This window comes from Rhinoderma darwinii, chromosome 7 (genome assembly GCF_050947455.1).
Source record: "Rhinoderma darwinii isolate aRhiDar2 chromosome 7, aRhiDar2.hap1, whole genome shotgun sequence".
Taxonomy (NCBI): Eukaryota; Metazoa; Chordata; class Amphibia; order Anura; family Rhinodermatidae; genus Rhinoderma; species Rhinoderma darwinii.
In genome coordinates this window covers 30,751,003-30,772,905 of record NC_134693.1, presented here as the reverse complement: position 1 = coordinate 30,772,905, position 21,903 = coordinate 30,751,003, and the positions used below count along the sequence as shown (strand labels likewise).

Below are 21,903 nucleotides of genomic sequence, written 5' to 3'. Positions count from 1 at the left end.
TGATATTGACTCATGTTCTTCTTTTATTTTTATGGTGGGATCCAGTGTTATTTCTGTCGGTTCACAGTCAAGCAGGTAAGACATTGGGGGTTGTAGATATAAGATATTTGTGAGTGGATCTTCACAACTTTGATGGGATCTCTTGTGTAGGAGGACAGTCAGATTTTAACCCATCAAATAATTTTTTCCCCTGGGAGATATGCAGCGTCAAGGGTATCTGCAAACACTACACTCACTTGAGGAAGATATCTGTCAGTTGAAATACTATTTGGCCAACGTGATATGTGTACGTTCAACTGTGCGTCTGTAGAGTTTTCCCATTGTAGGGAAAAGGGTAAGAATACAATAAATTAACTTAAATGACCTAATGGGGTATATACAAATTGGTATATAAAAATTGTTTTTCGAAACTAGACAACTGCTTAAAAAACAAATCTATACGTACGCTTTTGTCTAGAAGCTAGATATTAACTTTGTTGCCGTAGAATATAAAAATATTTCAGGCTTACATTTTTTATTTTTTTTTCCCACAGTGGATATGAATTTTTTTGTAAATTGTGATGCTATAGTTGTTTTTTTATGACAATTATAGGCCAACATATCACATGAAATTCATTAATTACCTATCCACAGAATAGGTGATAAATGTATCATCGTTGAGGACCCCAATACTGGTACCCCCACCCATCACCGGAACGGGGGTCCCAAGTCTTGTGGTGAGGAAGAGTTTCAATAAAGCTGTGATCAAGCCAGCACGCTGCTGCTCCATTCAAAGTCTATGGGACGGCCAGGAACAGTCGAGCGCTGTGCTCTGTTTAAGTTTTCTGGCCGTAAAATGTTTTGACTGTATAGTCGTCCTGGACAGAAAGATTAATGGTTAAACCCCTCATGATTGTGTCTTAGCGGTTATCTTCAATTCAGACCAATTCATTTTCTCCCCACATTAATGCCACCTCCAAATCATGCAACACTTATGCCTGCTCTTATCTTTCGCCTCGACTATTGTAACTGGTCTTCCTTTGAATAGGCCGGCTCTTCTGCAATCTATTATGAAGTGACAGACTAGTCCAACTCGCTAACCGTTCCATTAACACTGCTTCTATCTGCCAGTCTCTTCACTGGTTACCTATCTCCTTCTGGATTCAGTTTAAACTTCTTACCCTGATATCCAAAGCCCTCAGTAACGCTCCACCTGTCTAATCTCTCCATATGTGCGCCTAGCTGTGAACTCCGCTCTACTAAAGCCCGGCTGCTCTCTTCATCCACAGTAACCACTTCCCCCTCCAATATCCAAGACTTCTCCCATGCTGGTCCTCTTGTTTGGAATGCTCTTTCCCCTTTCCATAAGACAATCCACCAGCATACAATGCTTTAAGAGAATGCTAAAAACTCAATACTTCATGGAAATCCACCACAATGCGTAGCTGAAAAAGTGCTATCATACTTCCACCTTGCCTAACAATATCTCCACCCATTACACTTCTGCTCACAGAGACTCACCAAGTCTGCACTTATGTATGTATATGTGCATGTATGTATATGTGTGCGTGTATATATATATATATATATATATATAAGAAATCCCACAGAACTCCAATATAGCAAAGAAAGTAGTTTATTCAGTCAACACACAGCTGCAACGTTTCCATCCTATGGGACCCATAGTAGGACGGAAACGTTGCAGCTGTGTATTGACTGAATAAACCACTTTCTTTGATATATTGGAGTGCTGTGGGATTTTTTTTTATTTATCTACAATCCTTGGATCGAGATTACCCGTTTGCACCCATTACCATTTTGAATTTGGACATTGAGTGCTGCTTATATGTATGTATGTATGTATATATATATATATATATATATATACACACACACACAAACAGTGAAGGAAATAAGTATTTGATCCCTTGCTGATTTTGTAAGTTTGCCCACTGTCAAAGACATGAACAGTCTAGAATTTTTAGGCTAGGTTAATTTCACCAGTGAGAGATAGATTATATTTTTAAAAAACCAGAAAATCACATTGTCAAAATTATATATATTTATTTGCATTGTGCACAGAGAAATAAGTATTTGATCCCCTACCAACCATTAAGAGTTCAGCCTCCTCCAGACCAGTTACACGCTCCAAATCAACTTGGTGCCTGCATTAAAGACAGCTGTCTTACATGGTCACCTGTATAAAAGACTCCTGTCCACAGACTCAATTAATCAGTCTGACTCTAACCTCTACAACATGGGCAAGACCAAAGAGCTTTCTAAGGATGTCAGGGACAAGGTCATAGACCTGCACAAGGATGGAATGGGCTACAAAACCATAAGTAAGACGCTGGGTGAGAAGGAGACAACTGTTGGTGCAATAGTAAGAAAATGGAAGACATACAAAATGACTGTCAATCGACATCGATCTGGGGCTCCATGCAAAATCTCACCTCGTGGGGTATCCTTGATCCTGGGGAAGGTGAGAGCTCCGCCGAAAACTACACGGGGGGAACTTGTCAATGATCTCAAGGCAGCTGGGACCACAGTCACCAAGAAAACCATTGGTAACACATTACGCCGTAATGGATTAAAATCCTGCAGTGCCCGCAAGGTCCCCCTGCTCAAGAAGGCACATGTACAGGCCCGTCTGAAGTTTGCAAATGAACATCTGGATGATTCTGAGAGTGATTGGGAGAATGTGCTGTGGCCAGATGAGACTAAAATTGAGCTCTTTGGCATTAACTCAACTCGCCGTATTGGAGGAAGAGAAATGCTGCCTATGACCCAAAGAACACCGTCCCCACTGTCAAGCATGGAGGTGGAAACATTATGTTTTGGGGGTGTTTCTTTGCTAAGGGCACAGGACTACTTCACCGCATCAATGGGAGAATGGATGGAGCCATGTACCGTCAAATCCTGAGTGACAACCTCCTTCCCTCCACCAGGACATTAAAATGGCACAACAATTACCCGAAACATACAGCCAAGGCAACAAAGGAGTGGCTCAAAAAGAAGCACATAAAGGCCATGGAGTGGCCTAGCCAGTCTCCAGACCTTAATCCCATCGAAAACTTATGGAGGGAGCTGAAGATCCGAGTTGCCAAGCGACAGCCTCGAAATCTTAATGATTTACAGATGATCTGCAAAGAGGAGTGGGCCAAAATTCCATCAAACATGTGTGTAAACCTCATCATCAACTACAAAAAACGTCTGACTGCTGTGCTTGCCAACAAGGGTTTTGCCATCAAGTATTAAGTCTTGTTTGCCAAAGGGATCAAATACCTATTTCTCTGTGCACAATGCAAATAATATATATAATTTTGACTATGTGATTTTCTTTTTTTTTTTTTTTTAATATAATCTATCTCTCACTGGTAAAAATTAACCTAGCCTAAAAATTCTAGACTGTTCATGTCTTTGACAGTGGGCAAATGTACAAAATCAGCAAGGGATCAAATACTTATTTCCTTCACTGTGTGTGTATATATATATATATAAACTTGTTTGTTGATATTGGCTGGCTTAGTAGTGCAACAAATATATTTTGTTCCTACTCGATCACCCCCTTCCCTTGTAGATTGTAAACATGTGAGCAGGGCCCGCTCTCCTTATGATTGTGTCGCTGTACCCGAAAACTTATTGTACAGGACTGAAGAAATATTAGCCATTTATAAATAAACTAATAATTATTATTATTTAGTAGGTCTTCTGGCTGCACCATAAAGCGAAATAAAAAAACATTATTTACATTGTTGGTTTTGGAGTATGTATCTCTTGCCAAGAATATGGATTTTAAAGGGTTAAATTGCTACCTAATGCTTATATGAATAGTTGTGTGGACCGACCGCGTAATTGAATCCAGAGATTATGAGGATATTGATTGTAACAACCATATATTTTCATGTAGAATAACAACAAAATAAAGTATTTTACGGCTAAGGCCGAGTTCCCACGTAGCGTAAACACTATGGAATTTCCGCAACGGAATTCTGTGCCGAAATTCCGTTGCATTTACATTAACAGCAAAGTGGATGAGATTTAGAAAATCTGAAGCCCACGGTGTGGAAAAAAAAAAACACAGCGTAAACGTTAATAAAATGACTTACGGTGCGGAATTTTAACATGCTGAGTTTTTGTTGATTTTTCCGTTGCAGGTTTTCCCCATTGAATTCAATGAGGATGCAAAACCCGCAACAGAAATGCAAGTGTTGCGACTTTTTCAGCGTATTCGCAGCGATTAAATCATACTTGCCGAGAACGCCCTCATTCTTCCTGCGGTTCAGCCTCCTGGGATGACGTTGCATCCCATGTGACCGCTGCAGCCAATCACAGGCTGCAGTGGTGGTCACATGGGATGTAACGTCATCCCAGGAGGCCTGCCTGGATGACGTCAGAGGCCGGCCTCCTGGGATGACGTTACATCCCATGTGACCGCCGCTGCAGCCAATCAAAGGCTGCAGCGGTCACATGGGCTGCAGAGTCATCCAGGGAGGCCGGACCGGACTGCAATGGAGGGACGTATCGCTATAACACAGCGGAAATTCCGTCTGAAGAAATGCGCCACGATATGGTGCGGTTTTCGGATGGAATGTACTGCGGGTTCCAGGTCTGATACGCTGTGTAAAAACCACGCAGCGTATCTGTCCCGTGGGAACCCGGCCTAAGTGGTCTTGCTCACCATTCACCATTGACAAGATCTTCAGTTTGGACGAGGTCATACTTGCTTACTTTTGAGCAGTGGCATTAGAAAGGGCACGTTTATATAGGTCACTCCTCCAGACCACCACCAAGCTAATGCCTTTGAATTACAAGTAGTGCATATTATACTTTCATCAAACCTAAATGCATACATACCCCAGAACAGACCCCAAAATAAATTCAGACTTCAGATAAGACCTCAAAATAAATACAGACCCCAAACCAGACCTACAAACCACAAAGTGTTTTGAGTTCTTAGAGCAGACTCGCAGTTACCTCTCCTTGTTCTCACTGGTGTTCAGTCCTCTTCACTACAGGCGCCATTTCACACAACATCCTGCTGATGGGGCCATGAAAGAACATCAACAGGGTGCTCTGCTCAGGGACTTGCCTTCTGAAATGCCCGCGGCTGCGGACCGACGACATCCCCCTCTTACCGAGCCGCGACTGCAGGGCTATTCCTCTTCTGGGAAGGGAGACGCCGGCGCGCTCGGCTTCCTTTCCCTGTCTGCACCAGTAACATTGTCCCCAGCTTATCCCTACCCCTTTCCCAGTGCCTGAGCAATGTTGTTTGCTAACCTCGTGTCTGGTGTCAAGTCCAGTGTCTGTGACTACTTCAGTATCAGTGTCCGTGACAAGCCAGCTTCCGATAATCCAGCACAAGCCGCTTCCAGCTATCCGGCACAGCATGCCATCCAGGTACCACAGTCTATGGACTGTCCTATATTGTTTCACCAGCTTGTACTCTGTTACTGTAGAGTGGCCCAGTGGATGTTACACCTTCTCTTCAGTAGTCTGGGATGTCTCCCCTTTTTAAGAAGTGTCCCAGAATTTTGGGTAGTAGGCAAGTAAGGACAAGGTTCTTTTCACGATAAGGCCAGAGAGGGAGTTGAAGTTGCCCATGGGATCTTAAAGAGGATCGGTCACTAGTTTATTAATGCACTATCTCCTAACTAATCTGATAGGCACTGCCACACTGATAATACTAGTGAAAATTGTGTCCCAAAAAGTTTAAGGAATGTGTCATGTATTGAATTTTTATTTCAATAATTAGACTTAAGTATATAGACAACACAAAGGTTTTTTATTTTATTCTTGTAGCTATTACTATTTTGTTTGTAAAACCTTTCCTGGGGAGGCCATATTGGAAGCACACCCTTCCTGTAAATACAGCACAGCAAGGTGTGTGTGCTTTATGGCAGCTGCAATAAAAGTCAGTCAATACAGAAGGTCTTCACATAACAATTGATTCTGTCTAAAGCCCCACGCACACGACTGTAAAAATAGTCTGTAACTGCGGGCCGCAATTACGGACCCATTCACTTCTATTGTCGACGGTCACCTTCTCGTTTATTTACGTTTGATTTGTAATTTGATTTGTAATCTAAAGCTGTGTGTGTGTGTATGTGTGTGTGTGTGTGTTTATATGTCCTATTCTTGTCCACAATTGCGGCACGTACTCGCCCATAGACGCTTCCGCAATTGCGGATGGCTACAGATGTGTACTCGCAGCCATTGGATCCATATTCCCAGACAGCAAAAACCCTTACGGTCGTGTGCATGATGCCTAACATTTGCATTTGCGAAACGTGTCACATCTATCTCAAAGAAAACTATTTATTTATTGGATTTAACGTATCACACTGTTTTTTAATACTGACAATAAAAAAATAAGCATCTGAACAGATGACCGCACTGAAAACAAAGCCTCAATGTAGATCTCCATTATACTGTAGACTAGCGGTCTTGTGGCTTCCAGCATGCCGACAGCCTGCAGCTTGTAGGCCGAAGTTTTCTAATCAAGCATTTGGTTTAACTACTTTCAACAATCTAGACTATAATTTGTTCTTCGTATTTTTCAGTTCTCGATGAAATGTGAAAAATAAATGAATGATTGTAGAGTGAGCGGCGTCTGGCCAGCGCTGTGATTTACTGACTGCGTAGAAACAAATGTTCTATGTTCAAATCCCGTCGCTATTCAGCGAACCTCCACCCAAAATAAAAAGTAAATAAATATTGAGTTTTCCTCTTCTGTCAAGTTAACAAATTCCATTCAGCCAGCTTTTAATATGCCACATTCTGTGCCAATTTATTTTATAATATATATTTTATACAGAGATCTAAATGTCTTGCATAGTCCTTCCTATATAATATTCTGCCTGCATGCAGCCACTAGGGGGAGCTTAGGCGCATACTAAAATGTATAAACTGAATGCAGTAATCTCCCCCTAGTGGTGGCTGTAGGCAGCTATACCTTTATCACTTAGGATTCGTTCCCATCTGTGTCGGGGTTCCATTCATGGGTCCCGTTCGACCTTTCCGTCAGGGGAACCCATAAATGGAAACCATAGCTTTCTGTTTGCATTACCATTGATTTCAATGGTAACACCTTCATTGCTAATGGTTCCCGTTTGTCTCCGTTCCGTAAAGTTTCAGTTTTTTCGACAGCAGTCAATAGCATAATCGACTATGCTAATGATTCTGCCGAAAAAAAACAACGGAAACCTAACAGAACGGAGACGAACGGAAACAATTAGCATCGGAAGCGTTACCATTGAAATCAATGGTAATGCAAATAGAAAGCATTGGTTTCCATTCATGGGTTCCCCTGATGGAAAGGTCTGACGGAACCCATGAACAGAACCCCGACGCAGATGTGAATGAAGCCTAATCTCTGGGACTATTCAGAGGATTTAGAAAACTGATAAAGATATAGTTAAAACTTAATCAGCGCAGAAGTTTGGACCAGTTTAGATTTTTTTTAAAAACCCACACGGAATACATGGAGCAATTGCAGTGTAGTGATGCTGTTCTGCTCATTTTTATCCTACGTGGGTTTTACCTAAGTTAATTATTACAAGTACTCACAACCATGTAGCTCATGTACGTGTCAAGTATTTAAATGGTGTGTGTGGCATGTGCCATGTGTCTTTAAGTGGTGTGTGGGCATGTTTGTGTCCAGCGTGTGAGGGGGGGGGGGGGCTCACATGCACTTTTACAGGGACCCCCTGCCATCAGTGTCTGCCCCTGGTCTAGTTACTATTTTGGGATGATGATTAGAGCTCCAACAAGATTTGCACCCCAGCTTTTCTAGTGTCCCGAATAAAAAATCTCAATATACACAGTGACCCTATATTATTGTGTAACTAGGCAGAGTTGCAGGAGTCTGGGAAAGCTGGGTGTTAACTCCTCAGTGACTCTCTTGCTACTTTGGGAAAATAAACTTTGCTAAATAAACTTTTTACTTAACTAAAGAGAACAAATAAATGACACCTACAGGGAAATACCCTCTAACAGCGTGATTAGTCGTACCTGCCCAGTACTATCTTATCGCTTTGTCCCATCTATGAGATGACATTGTATCGATCTCTAGTAACGGTGTATATGATGTCAATGGAAAACTGAAAAAAGTTCTGGCTCTCAGAATGGGGTTCGTAAAAACAAAAACAATTGCTGCAGGCCTTAATGCTAAAATAATCTTGATTTACGGCATTTTCTGAATGTTTAGTGGTCTGGATTCACACGAGCATGTTCGGTCCGTAAAGGATGGAACGTATTTCGGCCGTAAGTCCCGGACCGAACACAGTGCAGGGAGCCGGGCTCCTAGCATCATAGTTATGTACGATGCTAGGAGTCCCTGCCTTGCTGCGGGACAACTGTCCCATACTGTAATCCTGTTTTCAGTACGGGACAGTAGTTCCATATTTATTGTGTACATCGTCCAACGCTCTATTAGAGAGTGTACTAGATAAGTGTGTTTCACTCTACTTATCTTATACATAACAAGCATGTACAGAATGAATTTTAATTTGGTTGTTTTTACAATATCTTTATATTGGGGAAATATTGTCCAAGTTACTGAAATCCTTTTGTTGCTTTACAAAACACGAAGATTAAACTCTCCACTGCCCCCTTGTGGTTACAGCTATTATATACAATAGATGCAGTCCGCAGCCAAATTTCCTTTTAGGACAGACATGATAATTTTGAAAGGACAAATGTTATTTGGTGAAGGTTTTTTTTTTTTTTATTAATAAAAATACATGAAATGAAGTATAAAGTAAGATTGCTGCAATGATCGGTGGTAGATCGCAGAATGGTTTGGGATAATCTTGCTTCACAAATGTATTCCAATATGTTTCCCTTATGTTACAGACTTTGGATGGCTTGTCTTCAAGGTGGATTTTATTGCTATGGATGAAGTAGAGCTGAAGACTACAGAATCACTTGTCAGCTTGGTAACAATATTCTTATAATATCACTGACAATTATTGGAGGCACAATACAGCCCCACTGCATATTTGGTTTAGATTGGGCTGGGCCTTTAATGTTGGATCCTGTAATGGACCGCAAACTTCCTGCTTTGTAAAAAAAAAAATATTATTCGCTCATAACTACAACATTGTACAGGACCAGATGCCTCTCCAAGTCACTCCCAGTAAAGCCACATATCGGAATGACACACATTGCTTTCATCATGATGCAAGGGGTTACCTTAAAGGGGTTGTCCAGTCATAAGAAATTGATGGCCAATCCTCAGGATAGGCCATCAATATCTGATTTGTGAGGGTCCGACTCTCGGCACCCCCGCCAATCAACTGTTTTAAAGGGGCACAGCGCTCGTACGAGTGTCGCTATCCCCTTATTCCTCATCTGCTCATACTGTGAATCGCTGACACACTTATTACAGCCTTCACCCATTCACATAATAGGACAGGCCATCAATTTCTTATGACTGGACAACCCCCTGTAATGTAAACAGGAGGTAGACTCGGCGTAGGATAAACCTATAAGAAGTGCTGGTTTTTAGGGGTGGTAAACGAGGCAATCGCCAGGAAACGAGGAGAAAACTGCATTTACCATTGAACCCTTCACCACCCTAGACCAGAAAGGAAAATAAAATGAACCTTTTTACTGCCTTCGGGTAAATTGTAAATTCACTGGTGGTCTTTAATCACCCTAGACCACCAGGGATTTTGAAATTGTAGGAAAAACTGCCAAAATATGGTGAGCGTGTGGTCCTACTATGCTTGTTGTCCAGGGCCTCATTTTCTATAAAACTGGCCTTGCCTATAAGCACAGACACTGGCAGGTGTCTGGTGTAAGGCCTTATTCACACGAACGTGTTAAACGTCCGTGAAACGGCCATTGAAAGAACGGCCGTCACACGGACCTATATAATTCAATGTGGTTGTTTCAACGGACTGCGTGAAGGGTCCGTGAGAAGATAGGACAGTTATTTTTTCATGCATCCCTCCATAGACTCTAGTCTATGGGGGATGAGTGATATCGCGTCCCGCAGCGCAGAGCACGGATGCACCTCGAACATGAAAAACTGCCGTTTTTCACGTCCGCCATGTACAACACCTGTGTGAATCTAGCCTTAAACTGGCGGTAATTTCTAGGTAGCAGCAGGGGAGGTGGTAAGAGATCTAACTGACAATCCCTTGTGTAAAGTCCTTATAGGCAGGTTACCTCCCCAAATCAGTTAATAACTTAAACCATTGTGTAGAGGATGTTACTTTTGTTGATTTAATAGACTGGAGAACTCATTTTGTGTATTGTGCTCTTGCAGATGAGAACATTTCTGTCTACAGAAATCCCCGAAGGAGAGTTTAAACTGGTGGTCATAAGCAACATAACAAAATAAAGCAGTCAATGCATCCACTCAGCTCGTCCAGGGAAAGAAGGAAGATGTAGTGCCACAACCAAGATCAGCAAGGAGTACAAATCCTCTGAAAATTGAACATATATTATATATATATATGGCCCCCTGCATACGTAGCGGATTTGTTGTAGATTTTCCATCTAAATTTGCAGGAGTAAAATCCGTGGAGGACGACCCGTTACCCCCTAGAAGCAATACCTCAAGCAGAGAACATAATCTGTAATAAAATCAGTAATAAGGCATTGGATAGAACATGGCACAATTTTTTATTTACATATATCTTGTCTGAATCTGTGTGTTAAAGCCTCTGTATAAAGTCTGAGTCATACAAAAGTTCCATAGGTGATGTATTAAGGATCTGTAATACGGCTGTGGGTTTAAACCCCTAGTTGCGTGGAGATAAGCAGCAGTACAGGTGTCTGACAGCTGCTTTTCTATCTCGGTTTCATAGATTTATCATGCACGTATGGCCAAGCGGGTAACATATATTGTTTGGTTAAGCTGAGCACTATTTAGGGCCTGTTCACATCAGCGTTTGGTTTCCGTTCATCGGTTCCGTTCAACTTTTTTGTTGGAGGAACCAGATGAAAGTAAAGCCAAATGGAAACTATAGCTTTATTGATTTCAACGGTAATGCTTCCATTGCAGTTGGTTTTCGTTCCGTAAAGTCTCTACATTGTTTCCATGAAAAAAAGCTGTCGACTACGCTATTGTTTCCATGAGAACAACGGAAACTACGGAATGGAAACAGACGAAAACCAACTGCAACGGAAGCATTACCATTGAAATCAATGGTAGTACAAATGGAAACTATCGTTTCCGTTCTGCTTTATTTTCATCGGTTTCTCCAACGAAAAGGTTGAACGGAATCCAATTACGAGGGGTCCAATATTTACGGCACTAAATATTCTTATTATCCCTCAAACACAGTACTGTAGAGAATATAGGGGGGGGGGGGCAGATCTGGTTTATGGGTCAGTTGGTGATAGACGTTACCACAAATCAAACATGAGTCACATCATTAAGTACATAACTTCCTTTTATTGTAGATATCGACAATATTAAAATAGCTAATTTCCTTACTGGTTTTAAAAACCACTTATTTATCCACAAAATCCCTGGATGTTACAGAGGCAAAGTCCTGAAATAAAATGAGAGAAACCAATAATAGCCGGATGAGAAACAAATAAATAAATAAAACAATTGTGCACATCGTCTTCTCGCGTCGCTCACGCTCCAGTCTTTCACACTATTTGATTAGCCCTTCTATATAGTTCGGTATCTAAACTCAACCATGACCACATTTCTGTACCCCCCCCCCCCCCACAACAGTTATCTGTTAACCCATTCTTTACCAATCCATGTCATACCTGAGCAACCAAAACATAATTGGAAGATTCACTTTAGCGTGTCAAAAATGGCGTCATGGGATTTGGACCCATTAACAAGAGTATTGGACCAGGCTGACCAGGACACACGACAAATAGTTACTTACATCCATACAAGTTTGTCTAAAGTAGTCGTACATGTAAATTAAATACCAGACATAAAGGACAAGGGCCACCAAGACGTCACTGAGACGTGAGACACTATGTCCTGGGGTCTCCTATACAAACTGTATTAAAGAAACTAGTCTCGCCGTTAAGCTGGCCTTGTTGCCCATAGCAACCAATTAGAGCTCATCTTTGATTTCTTAAACTGCTCTGGAAAAAATGATAGCTGAGCTCCGACTGGTTGCTCCGGGCAACAAGGCCAGCGAGACAGTTTTGATATATGAGGCCTATGGCGCCCAGAGAATGGATAGATAATCTTGTCCCAATTCTATAGCGAATATGATAAAACCAGTGTCAATATTAATACATCTGTCCAATCTTACTATTTCATTCAGTACATAAATCCATAAAACATGCTGGGTTACTCCATAAGATCCAAACTCCTCGTTCATTACGTCCCTATTATCAGGTGCAAAACATTCTGTAACAACCAGGGTCTCCACAGATTTACATTGTACAATATGGTTCACAAAATCAAAGTATTGCCCTCCAATCTGAACCCCCACAGATTAGCAGAGGACGTGTGTGTTTTTGGGGATCCCTGGCCATAAAGAGGTAACAGGTTTAAACTTAGATGATCAAAGAATATGAAATAAAACCATTGCTTTTGTATCAATGGAAGATGTTCTCTCGTACAAGACATGGAGAGATCTTCAGTGCTTATACTAGTATGTCCATACATCAGTAGCAGTATAAGATTCCTCCGTCAAAGGTCAACGTATTCATCTAATTACTTTGGGATAAAGTATAGCAGAATAGGCATTCAAATCCTCACATTGTGACAAATCCAGCTGTGACCTCCTTCCACTTCTTAGATGTCGTGTGTGGTGACAACGTCGTCATGTGAACTGTAGAATTTCATTTTACAACCAAAAATATACATATATACACATCTGTAAACATCAAAATGTAAAAAAGAAAAAAACATCAACAAAAGAAAAACGATAAAACTATTTATGGGGTGTGGTCCAGGGGCCTGTGAAATGTCCTGACCTAGCGTTATTGTCCTCAGTTTGCAGCCATTAGTGTTCAGTTTACTCCAGCGGAAGGCACTTGCAACATACTGCGAAATGCTTTGCTGGCATCGTCATGCATCAGAGTCAGCATGGCGTTCTAAGAAAAATCTACTCTACCGGCATGGTCTTTTCTGCTGTCTGCCCTGCCCTGCCCTTACATTGTGTGTGTGGGTATTGGTGAGATATATACAGCTCCTTCTACTACGCTTTTATCTGATATTACCACTCTTGTGAATGGAAACAAACACAAATAAAAATATGTCATTTTTTTTCCTTTTTATACATATAAAAAGATCCTCTACATATTATTAATTTCCATTTGGTATGTTACATGTCAATTTCTGTACAGAACACAATGCAGTCACTCTGTATTTACAGTGCGCTATGGCTGGAATCCATAGTCACCAAGGCGTAGTTAGGCATCACTCTTCCATGGACTCTCGCTAGTCATTTGGTTTAGCAGCATTGGAGAGATGGCGCAGAGTTCCTGACTGGAGACTAGCAACTGCTATTCTTGAACTCTCCGTTTTCGGTTATGGACAGTTTGGTGGGGTTGGTTGGAGAGATCCCATTCCGCACTTGTGCGCTATAGCGCTCCTTCACTTGCGTTAGTGCGCTCATCAGCCGCGTGTTGGCTGCGTCCAGCGACATGATCCTCTTCTCCTGGAATAGATCAGACACGTTATAAGTTTCTGGTTTCTGGGGGAATGCACTGGGCAGACCTGACTACCTTCTTCTATGCAAAATGGAACCTTCATCAAGCAGCAAAAATACTTTTGTCATACTGATGGTTTCCAGTATTAGTCAGGAGTAACGATCACATCGTTGGTATGTCTTGGCAGTTCTACAAGGCTGATTCAACTTACTAAAGACATCAGCAATTCATTTCCAGTAGATGTGTCGCTCCCTAATTTCAGCAATGTTCCTAGCAATAGCTGTTCTGGTTTTCTCACGTTACCTTTGGTACCTTTACACCAAATCAAATCTTTATCCATAGCAGTCAGGTAACCCATTAAATATGAACACAGCCCCTGTTACCTATGTTGTGGTGTACACACCGTGATATTCTATACAATTACTGAGGAGCAGAAAGTTTATTGTCATGAGGATAGACCGTAAACTAAATCATGGCAGAGGACCCACTGACACCTGGGGCTGATTGTAAGATCATATAATGTGGGTTGTATCTCTTAAGGGAACCTGTCACTAGGACCAGTTCCTTCTAGATTAAGGGATTTGAAGGACATTATTTCACACTGAAATAAAGGAAGCAAACAGTGTCAATTGGGAAACTAAAAAATTGCTTCAGGCCATAAAAACTCGTTAGAATTAGGGAGGCAGAAGAACATTGACACTTGAGCTCTATCGGTGCTGCCAAAAGTCCAGAAGAATTTATCTGCATACTACGCAACCTTAAAAGTCATTCTGTAAAATGCCCTCATATAAAGAGCCCTGTCTTGGTGACCTGTACTATGAATAAAACTGATCACCTTGCAGCTAGTGATCAATTCCGCTGCAGCGCCACCACAGGGGCAATGAGGAATTACACAGTGTCTATTGAAAATCAATGGGCTGTCCATGTAATGCAAGGACATGATGGAAGCTCCAGAGCGAGAGACATTCTTTTGTTGCTCCCCAACTCTGGCTGAGAGATGAGGCTACTAAATGGAGTACCCACTGTATTAACATAGCAATCCCAAGTAGGGTATTTCAAAATGGGTTTACTAGACCCGACAATCCCTTACTTCATTCCACACAACAAACATTGGGTTGTGCTGGTGCGGGTAATCAGCACTCAATAGGTGCTATTAAGAATAATATATAGATACGTTTTAGCACGGAAAGTAAATGTTTTAGTATTTCTGAAGGTAAAGTGACAATAAGATGACCCGTATCCCCCTAGTTCTTATGTTTAGAACTGGCTATTGATAATAGTGATATGTATGGTTAATAGAGATGTGTGTTGAGTGTTTCATTTTGCAGAGAAGAGAAGGAGGCATTTGCTATGAATGGACACATTCTTTGAGGGGTCTACAAGGAGGACATAGAACCTAACAGAAGACAGTGTAACGGATGGCTTGTTTTCGCCGGCAACGGAGGAGACACAGCAACACAGGAGTGAAGCAGCCAGAAGCTGGAACTGAAAGGTTGTTCTGAGCGTGGGTGATGGGGAAGGTAGTGAAGGTTTGCTCAAAATAAAATCATAAAAATAAAAGAAAAACAGAAGACCAAAAATGCACTGCTCCAACCCCATTCCAGCTCAAAGGGTGTGGGAGAGGAAATGGGGGGGTTATAAGCCTGCGGGGGACTGTAACATACCATCCTTACACCTGAACACATATACCGCATCTTCACACTCCATGGTAGGCCGTCATTTACTCTATAGAAGACTTTGATTAAGGCACCAGATAGAATATCGCTTTCTTTTCTCAGCGCAACTATAAATATAACTAGTACGAGATATAGGACTGAGCTAAATATAAACATATATAATATAAAATGCAGCTCTACTAGTCTAACCATCTCTCTAGTTTATGTTGCACATTAAATTATATATTCTATTTCATTGCGGTCATGAAAACCAAGCAGTCGTGATAAGAACACTATTCAATCCTGACAGCTCCTAATATCACATTTTCCTAGCCTCTCGAGTCCTGATTCATGTCTGCTAGCCATAAAGGGAAGTTCTTGCTTACTTATAATATGTAGGTGGCCAATAGGCTTGATACTGGAGTAATGATCGCAGCACGTGGCCCTTTAGAAATGCCCTCGTGTTCACTCTTATACTAGTATGTCAGCTGATGAGAAATAAAGACTATTCGGAGAAGATCGAACCTTAAAGATTTGGATTGGTGAAATTGCCCAAAGATAAGACCACTACATAGACAAAGACAGGAAGGGTATGTTCACACTACAGCGTCCGTAACGGCCGAAATTACGGGGCTGTTTTCAGGAGAAAACATCCCCGTCATTTCAGCCGTAACGGCATGTGCAGGCGCTTGAACGCCGCGTCCAATACGGACGTAACTGGAGCTGGTTTTCCATGGAGTCCATGGAAAACAGCTCTATTTACGTCTGAAGAAGTGACATGACACTTCTTTGACGCGGGCGTCTTTTTTAAGCCTCGCCTTTTGACAGCGGGGCGTAAAAAAAATGACCGTCTGAACAGAACATCGTAAGACCCATTCAAATGAATGGGCAGATGTTTGCCGAGGCTATTTAGGCACATTTTCGGATGTAATTCGGGGCTAAAACGCCCGAATTACGTCCGTAAATAGTGTGTGTGAACATACCCGAACAGTGAATCCAGTGATCTTGTAATAAAGCAGGGAAATAGTGGCATAGCACTTTTCCAGCCCAACACTACAACCACAATACAGAGAGCAGAGCGGATATTCTGTATATGGGAATGAGTCCACTCAGGACTGTACAAATATAAAAGCCACAACCCATAAAGCTATATCAACGTTACCCCTTGTCCACAGCACAGGTAGCCAAGCTACAGATTCATGAGGACTTGGCCTATCATATCCCCACGGAGCGGCTGCAGCTGATGCACAACCTCACAACGTGGCTGCCTGCACTAAACAATGATGGGAATGTAATGTGACGGGTGAGGGCAGTCTTCTCTATACTCTTATTTTATTTATGCATTAAGCTGAGGATTTCGGGGTTGGGGATATGGCTAGGGTTCGGATTGACCCTAACTAGAACCCTTAAGAAGCACGGAGCTGGAATGTGTAGGAGGTCAGGCATAGGCCATGTCTGGGTACACTGCTTAGCTATTATGCGCACTTGTTTTACTTGCCTGTTTGCGTTACACTCCCATTAATGACCTGTAATTTAACACAGTTGTGATGAGACTAACATGAGAGAGAAAGTCAGTGGTTATTTTCTCTTAGTGAGGAAGGAGACTGTATCCCCGCGGTGGAAGTCTCGCCGTCGCCACGTAATGACACAAGACAGATGACGTACGGTTCACAAAGGACACGGACATCTATACAGTGACGTGACCCTTACTGTTTTATACCAGCTCTATAGCACATCAGTCAAATGCTTATACACCAACACTAAACACAAAGAAAACTTTGAATGCATTGCAACATAAAATAAATTTACACAGGGGTTAAAAATTATCATCTCAGCAACATTTCTGGCAGAAATAATCAGTTGACCTAAAAACTGAAGGTATCGTAATACAGAGGAGGATTAGGTGAACCTCGGCTTTCCAGCTGTTGGAGGATTTAAACATCTAAGCGGCTACGCAAGTTACCTAACTGTGCTGCCCTCTGCAAGAGCCTATTCTCCTTTCCATAAGTGATATCTCTTTCCTTCACATCCCCCTAAACAATAGGGAATTGCCAAAACACCGCTTTCAAGAGTAGAAGCAATTTGGGTGTAAAGGAAGAGGTGGAGAAATTATTTTTCCCATGACTGCTCTTCCTGGCACTGTCAGTAGAATACATGTAACGTTTATGGTACCGGTTATGCAGAGGGACTGTCGTTATAGCGCCAGCAGATTGCAACAGCTCCCGTGTGCTCTCTATTGACACAGTGTAGGGTGTCAATAGAGAAAACACTCTGCTGAAGACCATGGGAAGTTATATTCTGACCTGCTGTGCACCCGTTAATCACCCCAGTGTATTAAAAGAGCAATCTGCGCTAGAGCTCCGTTCCGATGTGTTAGTCAGGGTCCCGTTCCGACGGAAAGTTCAGACGGAACGGGACCCTGGCGCAGATGTAAACGAAGCCTTAAAGAGGCTCTGTCACTAGTTTAGTAATGCCCTCTCTCCTAGCTAATCTGATAAGCGCTGTCACACTGATAATGCTAGTGAAAATTGCGTCCCAAAAAGTTTATTATTTTAAAAGTTATGAGCTTTTTTTTCTAAATATGTAAATGAGGCTATACTAGACAAGTGGGAGGTAACACCAGTGATTCTCCTGAGGTGGAGCCTCTTCACAGCCTCTGACGCTATCCTATCAGCATGAAGCTGCTTCACACGGTGTGAGAGACTGAGGCCGGAGGGAAGGGGGAGCACTTCATATAGCCATATCTCTGGCTGTGGACCACCTAGAAAAGCGGTTCTGGTGACCTATGAAAGAGGAGATTCTAATCACCAGGATCGCAGTTCTAGCTGTGAAACAACCGGAGGTATCACCAGTTGAAAACACAGTTAGGAATGGAAGCTGTATACTATATGATCATGCTGTGTTGCTGGGCTGGGAAGAAGAGAACGGTATGACGCTGATTGAACAGAATCATACAGAAAGCATTACGCCGCCCAGAGTGAAAAGAAAGAGTCACCTCCCATTTGGCAAGTATAGTATATTTAGAAAAATGCACATAACTTTGCAAAATACTAAATGTTTTAGAAAAAAAAAAATCACACTGTAGTTATCAGCATCATAGCGCCTATTAGATTAGTTAGGAGACAGGGAATTAATAAACTAGTGACAGAACCTCTTTAAGGCAATGAGGAGATACTGTAGATATTTCGAGTTTACACCTACTTCCGACGTATCTGTGCCGCCTGCGATACTAAGCCTTTATAAACAAACGAAAATGAAAAGTGACAGCCAACAATGTCAGGTAAACAATTTAAGCTGCTGGTTTATCTTCTGACCTTTCCACATAAGTGAAATCAAAAGAAGTGCCTTATGGTGCTTGGTGGGGGTTCGCTCATACCTGCGCATCAATGATTTTCTGCTTTGCATCGATGACAGCCTGCATCTCTGCATGATCTTTTTTCAATTCTTCTTCTACCGCGATTAGCCTGGAAGGAAAGAACAGGAGTCATGTGAACAGAGTCCCACATACACAAATATGGAGACGTGAGATACTCTTGTACGGGTCTCACCTGCTGATGACACTTTTCATTTGGCTGTCCTTCTCTTCCTGCTGCCGCCGCAGTCGCTCCTCGCTGTCTTCTAGTCTAGATTTGTATTCCATTAACAGCTTCTGCATCTGCTGTTCCTGTACCAGGAGCCGCCTCTCATATTCCTCCAGGCGACGGCTTGAAACCTTCAACTTCTCCTTTAGCTTGGCTATCTCTTGCTCATACTTGGAAGCAAAGGTCAGGATGTTAATGGGAGTGCAATAATCCATTTGGTTTTACTTCAAGTTTAACAGATTGTAATTCGTGTAGACTTCTCAGTCAGACTAGGTCAGTTCTAAAAATATTAACTGCAATCGTTTTTTCAGGCTCTATAATATACTCGTCTGTCACATCTTATTTGGAAAGTGGTTGTGTTTTGGCAACCACAAATGACATTCCCAATACACAGCAGATCTTTACATGCTCCTGTGTATTAACTTACAAGTAAGGATGATAATAATAAGGATATACAATATTATTAATACACATGATGATATTTGGGTGTGACAATCTGGGGTACTGTTACAGAAAGGTTCACATCCGAAGACAACGGGGCGGCAGGCAAAATCCTTGTGTACTTAAAGGAAAAATAAATAGGTAACACGATGGATTTATCCATATACTCACCTTCTCAGCAGGTTTTGCTTCTTCCTTATTTTGGTCCGCAGTCTCCTCCTCCTCGTCTTCATACTGACCATTATTCAGCACCCATGCTGCTGTCCTTTCCACAGGGGACATTGTTGCCGAGTCCACAGGTGACTGTACCTAAAAGCACAAGAAAACAACAGGTGTAATGGAACTGGAGCCATATTTGCCAAAAATGTTGGTATGAGAAAAAAACAAAAAAAAAAACTTTTTTTCTGCACCATCTGTTCTTTTGACTTTAGAATTAGATTTTTACTTGAAATTGATGGAACCTTTACTAGTGTATTTTAAAAATACAATACAAATTTAAATACATGTAAGATTTATTTTTAGCATTTTTCATTTTATATTAAGTATCGGTTTTCATATTGTTCACAGAAATGATGTGTAATTGCACAGCTATACAATTATCAGCCACAAGGGGGCAGTATTGCGTCAGCAGACTGTTTAAACGGTTACACCTTGTGTGCAAGTTATCAGTGCTACGTTTAAAGGGGCCTCTGCAGCAACGGGTCTTTCTTTTTATATTTCCATGAACCGATTGTGATCTTAAAAAACCCAGTGTAGGACAGGTCCACTATTTGCTTTCTCTTCCACAGAAATCATTTACCTAACTAACCACCCGAGGAGCAATATTACAAAAATGTTGTTGGTTACAACATTGTCACAGTGGTATGTCGGCGTCAGAAGCAAAAAATTATAACACACAGCAAGGATATATGAAAACTCATTTTGCTGATTTATAATGAAACGTTCCCTCTTGCCAAGTATAACTTTATTACTGTGCACCAGCTGCTTCACCCTCAATGTATAGAAAGCTGACGGGAAGTGAAGGAAGAGCGCCCATGCCCTGTGCCAGAAAACGATCCAGCAGCAAAGTAGTAGATGCCCTCTGCCTTACCTGCTGTGTTTGTTGGCGGTGAATGGCTCGTAGTTTTGGTACGGGGCTCTCACGGGACGATGTTGACTGTTGTCTAGACCGGTTACCATTCTGCACAGGTTCGGCAAGTAGTGTGGCAGAGATGCCCGACATGCTGCCTGTGCTACGTAAGGAGGCACTGTGTGGCAAGGACTGTGGGGCCTTGGCTCGAGCGCCAAGAGCGGCTTGGTCGGTCTTTCGTATCTGTGCTTGCCCTGTGCTATTCTGTCGTGGCAGTGCGATCGGAATGGGTCTTTCTGGCATGGTGTGCCGCCTGCTGAAGTCCTCACTCTGGGTACTCCTTTTAGTAAAGTCTTCCATGCTGCTATTGCTGGGTCCACTGAGGATGAATTCCTCACTGTTACTGTGGCTTCGGGAACTGGCAGTGCTTAGATTTTCAAGACTAGAGTCTACAGATGCTTTGGGCAAGGTTGGTGGAGGGTTGTTGAGATGGTACACTGGGTTTTGGAAAGACAAGGGTTGCAAGCTGTTCTGCTGACTCAAGGCTGGATGTAGGGGTCTCCTGACTTGTGGAGCACTCTGTGGGGTGTTCTGGTTGTCCCGTAACTGCTTGATGGTGGCGATATGGGCAATAGACAACTGACTGCCAGTTAAACGCAATGGTGGCTCTTGAACAACAGCGGATCGCTCAGTGTGAATGACAGTGGAGTCCTGTAGGTCCATCAAGGACACGCTACGTCCATTGGGAAGCACATTGTCTCTCTCGTCTTTGTCAGAATAAGACATGCTTTGCGTCGATGCTTGCTGGACAAGCAACAATGTTTTCCCTCGGAAGTAGTTATCTGCAATTTCGATGGTTGGAGACTTCAGCTTCATAAGGTCACTGTGCAAAAATAATCTCTTGTTAGATATGAAGAATCAATGCAAATTACCAAGAAAGAATTCATATGGCCAATGTTTATAAGAATATTTCTTGTGGAGCGAGATCTGTGAGCGCTGCCCTCCAAGGCTATTGTAACCATACGGAATGTTTAGGTGCGACCATAATAGCATTATTTAAATACTATCTAAAATGTTTTAAAGGACAATAGTCCAGCACAATAATAGTCAGACCAAAATGCTGCTAAAGTTAAACAACATTAACAAAACCCTAACGAAAGGGAGCGCCATAGTGATTATACAAGGGGCACAAACCAAATCCCCTTTACTTTCCAGCCACTTAGGAGGCTTCAGGCTAAAACTAAAGTTAAAAGTGGGTGCAGCGTATAATGTGGGACTATAGTGCCAGATCTCTGGAGACAGAAACGGCTTAGGAAAATGCGGGATGACACTTGGAGGTTATTAATAAAAACTGCAAAAAGGTCGTCTCATCAGACAACCTCTGTAATATGGGAGCCACCGCTGACTTTTATGGGGAATTCGCAGTCAGCTGCTCATTTCCTCTGTAGCGACCACTAGAGGGGAAATGTAGTATTACATGCAGCTATTCCAATGTTCCGCTTGTTAGTGACTCTCTGCTTTAGCACATACAGGGACATCCTGAGCCCTCTATGATGTTTATATGCCCTAGTGCATATGAAAAGGG

General features: G+C 42.1%; 1 protein-coding gene and 1 long non-coding RNA gene across 11 annotated transcripts in view; one reads left to right on the top strand and one right to left on the bottom strand.

The window, feature by feature from the left end:
- The window catches only part of LOC142657752 (uncharacterized), a 30,957-nt gene extending 20,439 nt beyond the window's left edge, over positions 1–10,518 (top strand). Inside the window, exons 3-5 of the long non-coding RNA XR_012849972.1 lie at positions 46–75; positions 8,836–8,918; positions 10,256–10,518. This is a non-coding gene — a long non-coding RNA (uncharacterized LOC142657752). The remainder of the gene's footprint in view (positions 1–45; positions 76–8,835; positions 8,919–10,255) is intronic.
- An 851-nt stretch (positions 10,519–11,369) lies between these two features.
- RASAL2 (RAS protein activator like 2) overlaps positions 11,370–21,903 on the bottom strand; it is a 280,442-nt gene continuing 269,908 nt past the window's right edge. For 8 of the 10 annotated variants that reach the window (XM_075833090.1, XM_075833091.1, XM_075833094.1 and 5 more), the window contains 5 exons: positions 20,340–21,201; positions 19,421–19,558; positions 18,776–18,978; positions 18,604–18,691; positions 11,370–13,580 (listed from right to left, as the gene is read on the bottom strand). In XM_075833090.1, coding sequence (XP_075689205.1) covers positions 13,416–13,580; positions 18,604–18,691; positions 18,776–18,978; positions 19,421–19,558; positions 20,340–21,201 — 1,456 coding nt within the window. In that variant the 3' untranslated portion in view covers positions 11,370–13,415. Of the gene's footprint in view, positions 13,581–16,725; positions 16,754–18,603; positions 18,692–18,775; positions 18,979–19,420; positions 19,559–20,339; positions 21,202–21,903 lie in introns of all 10 variants that reach the window. The other 2 variants (XM_075833092.1, XM_075833093.1) reach the window with 1 other exon arrangement.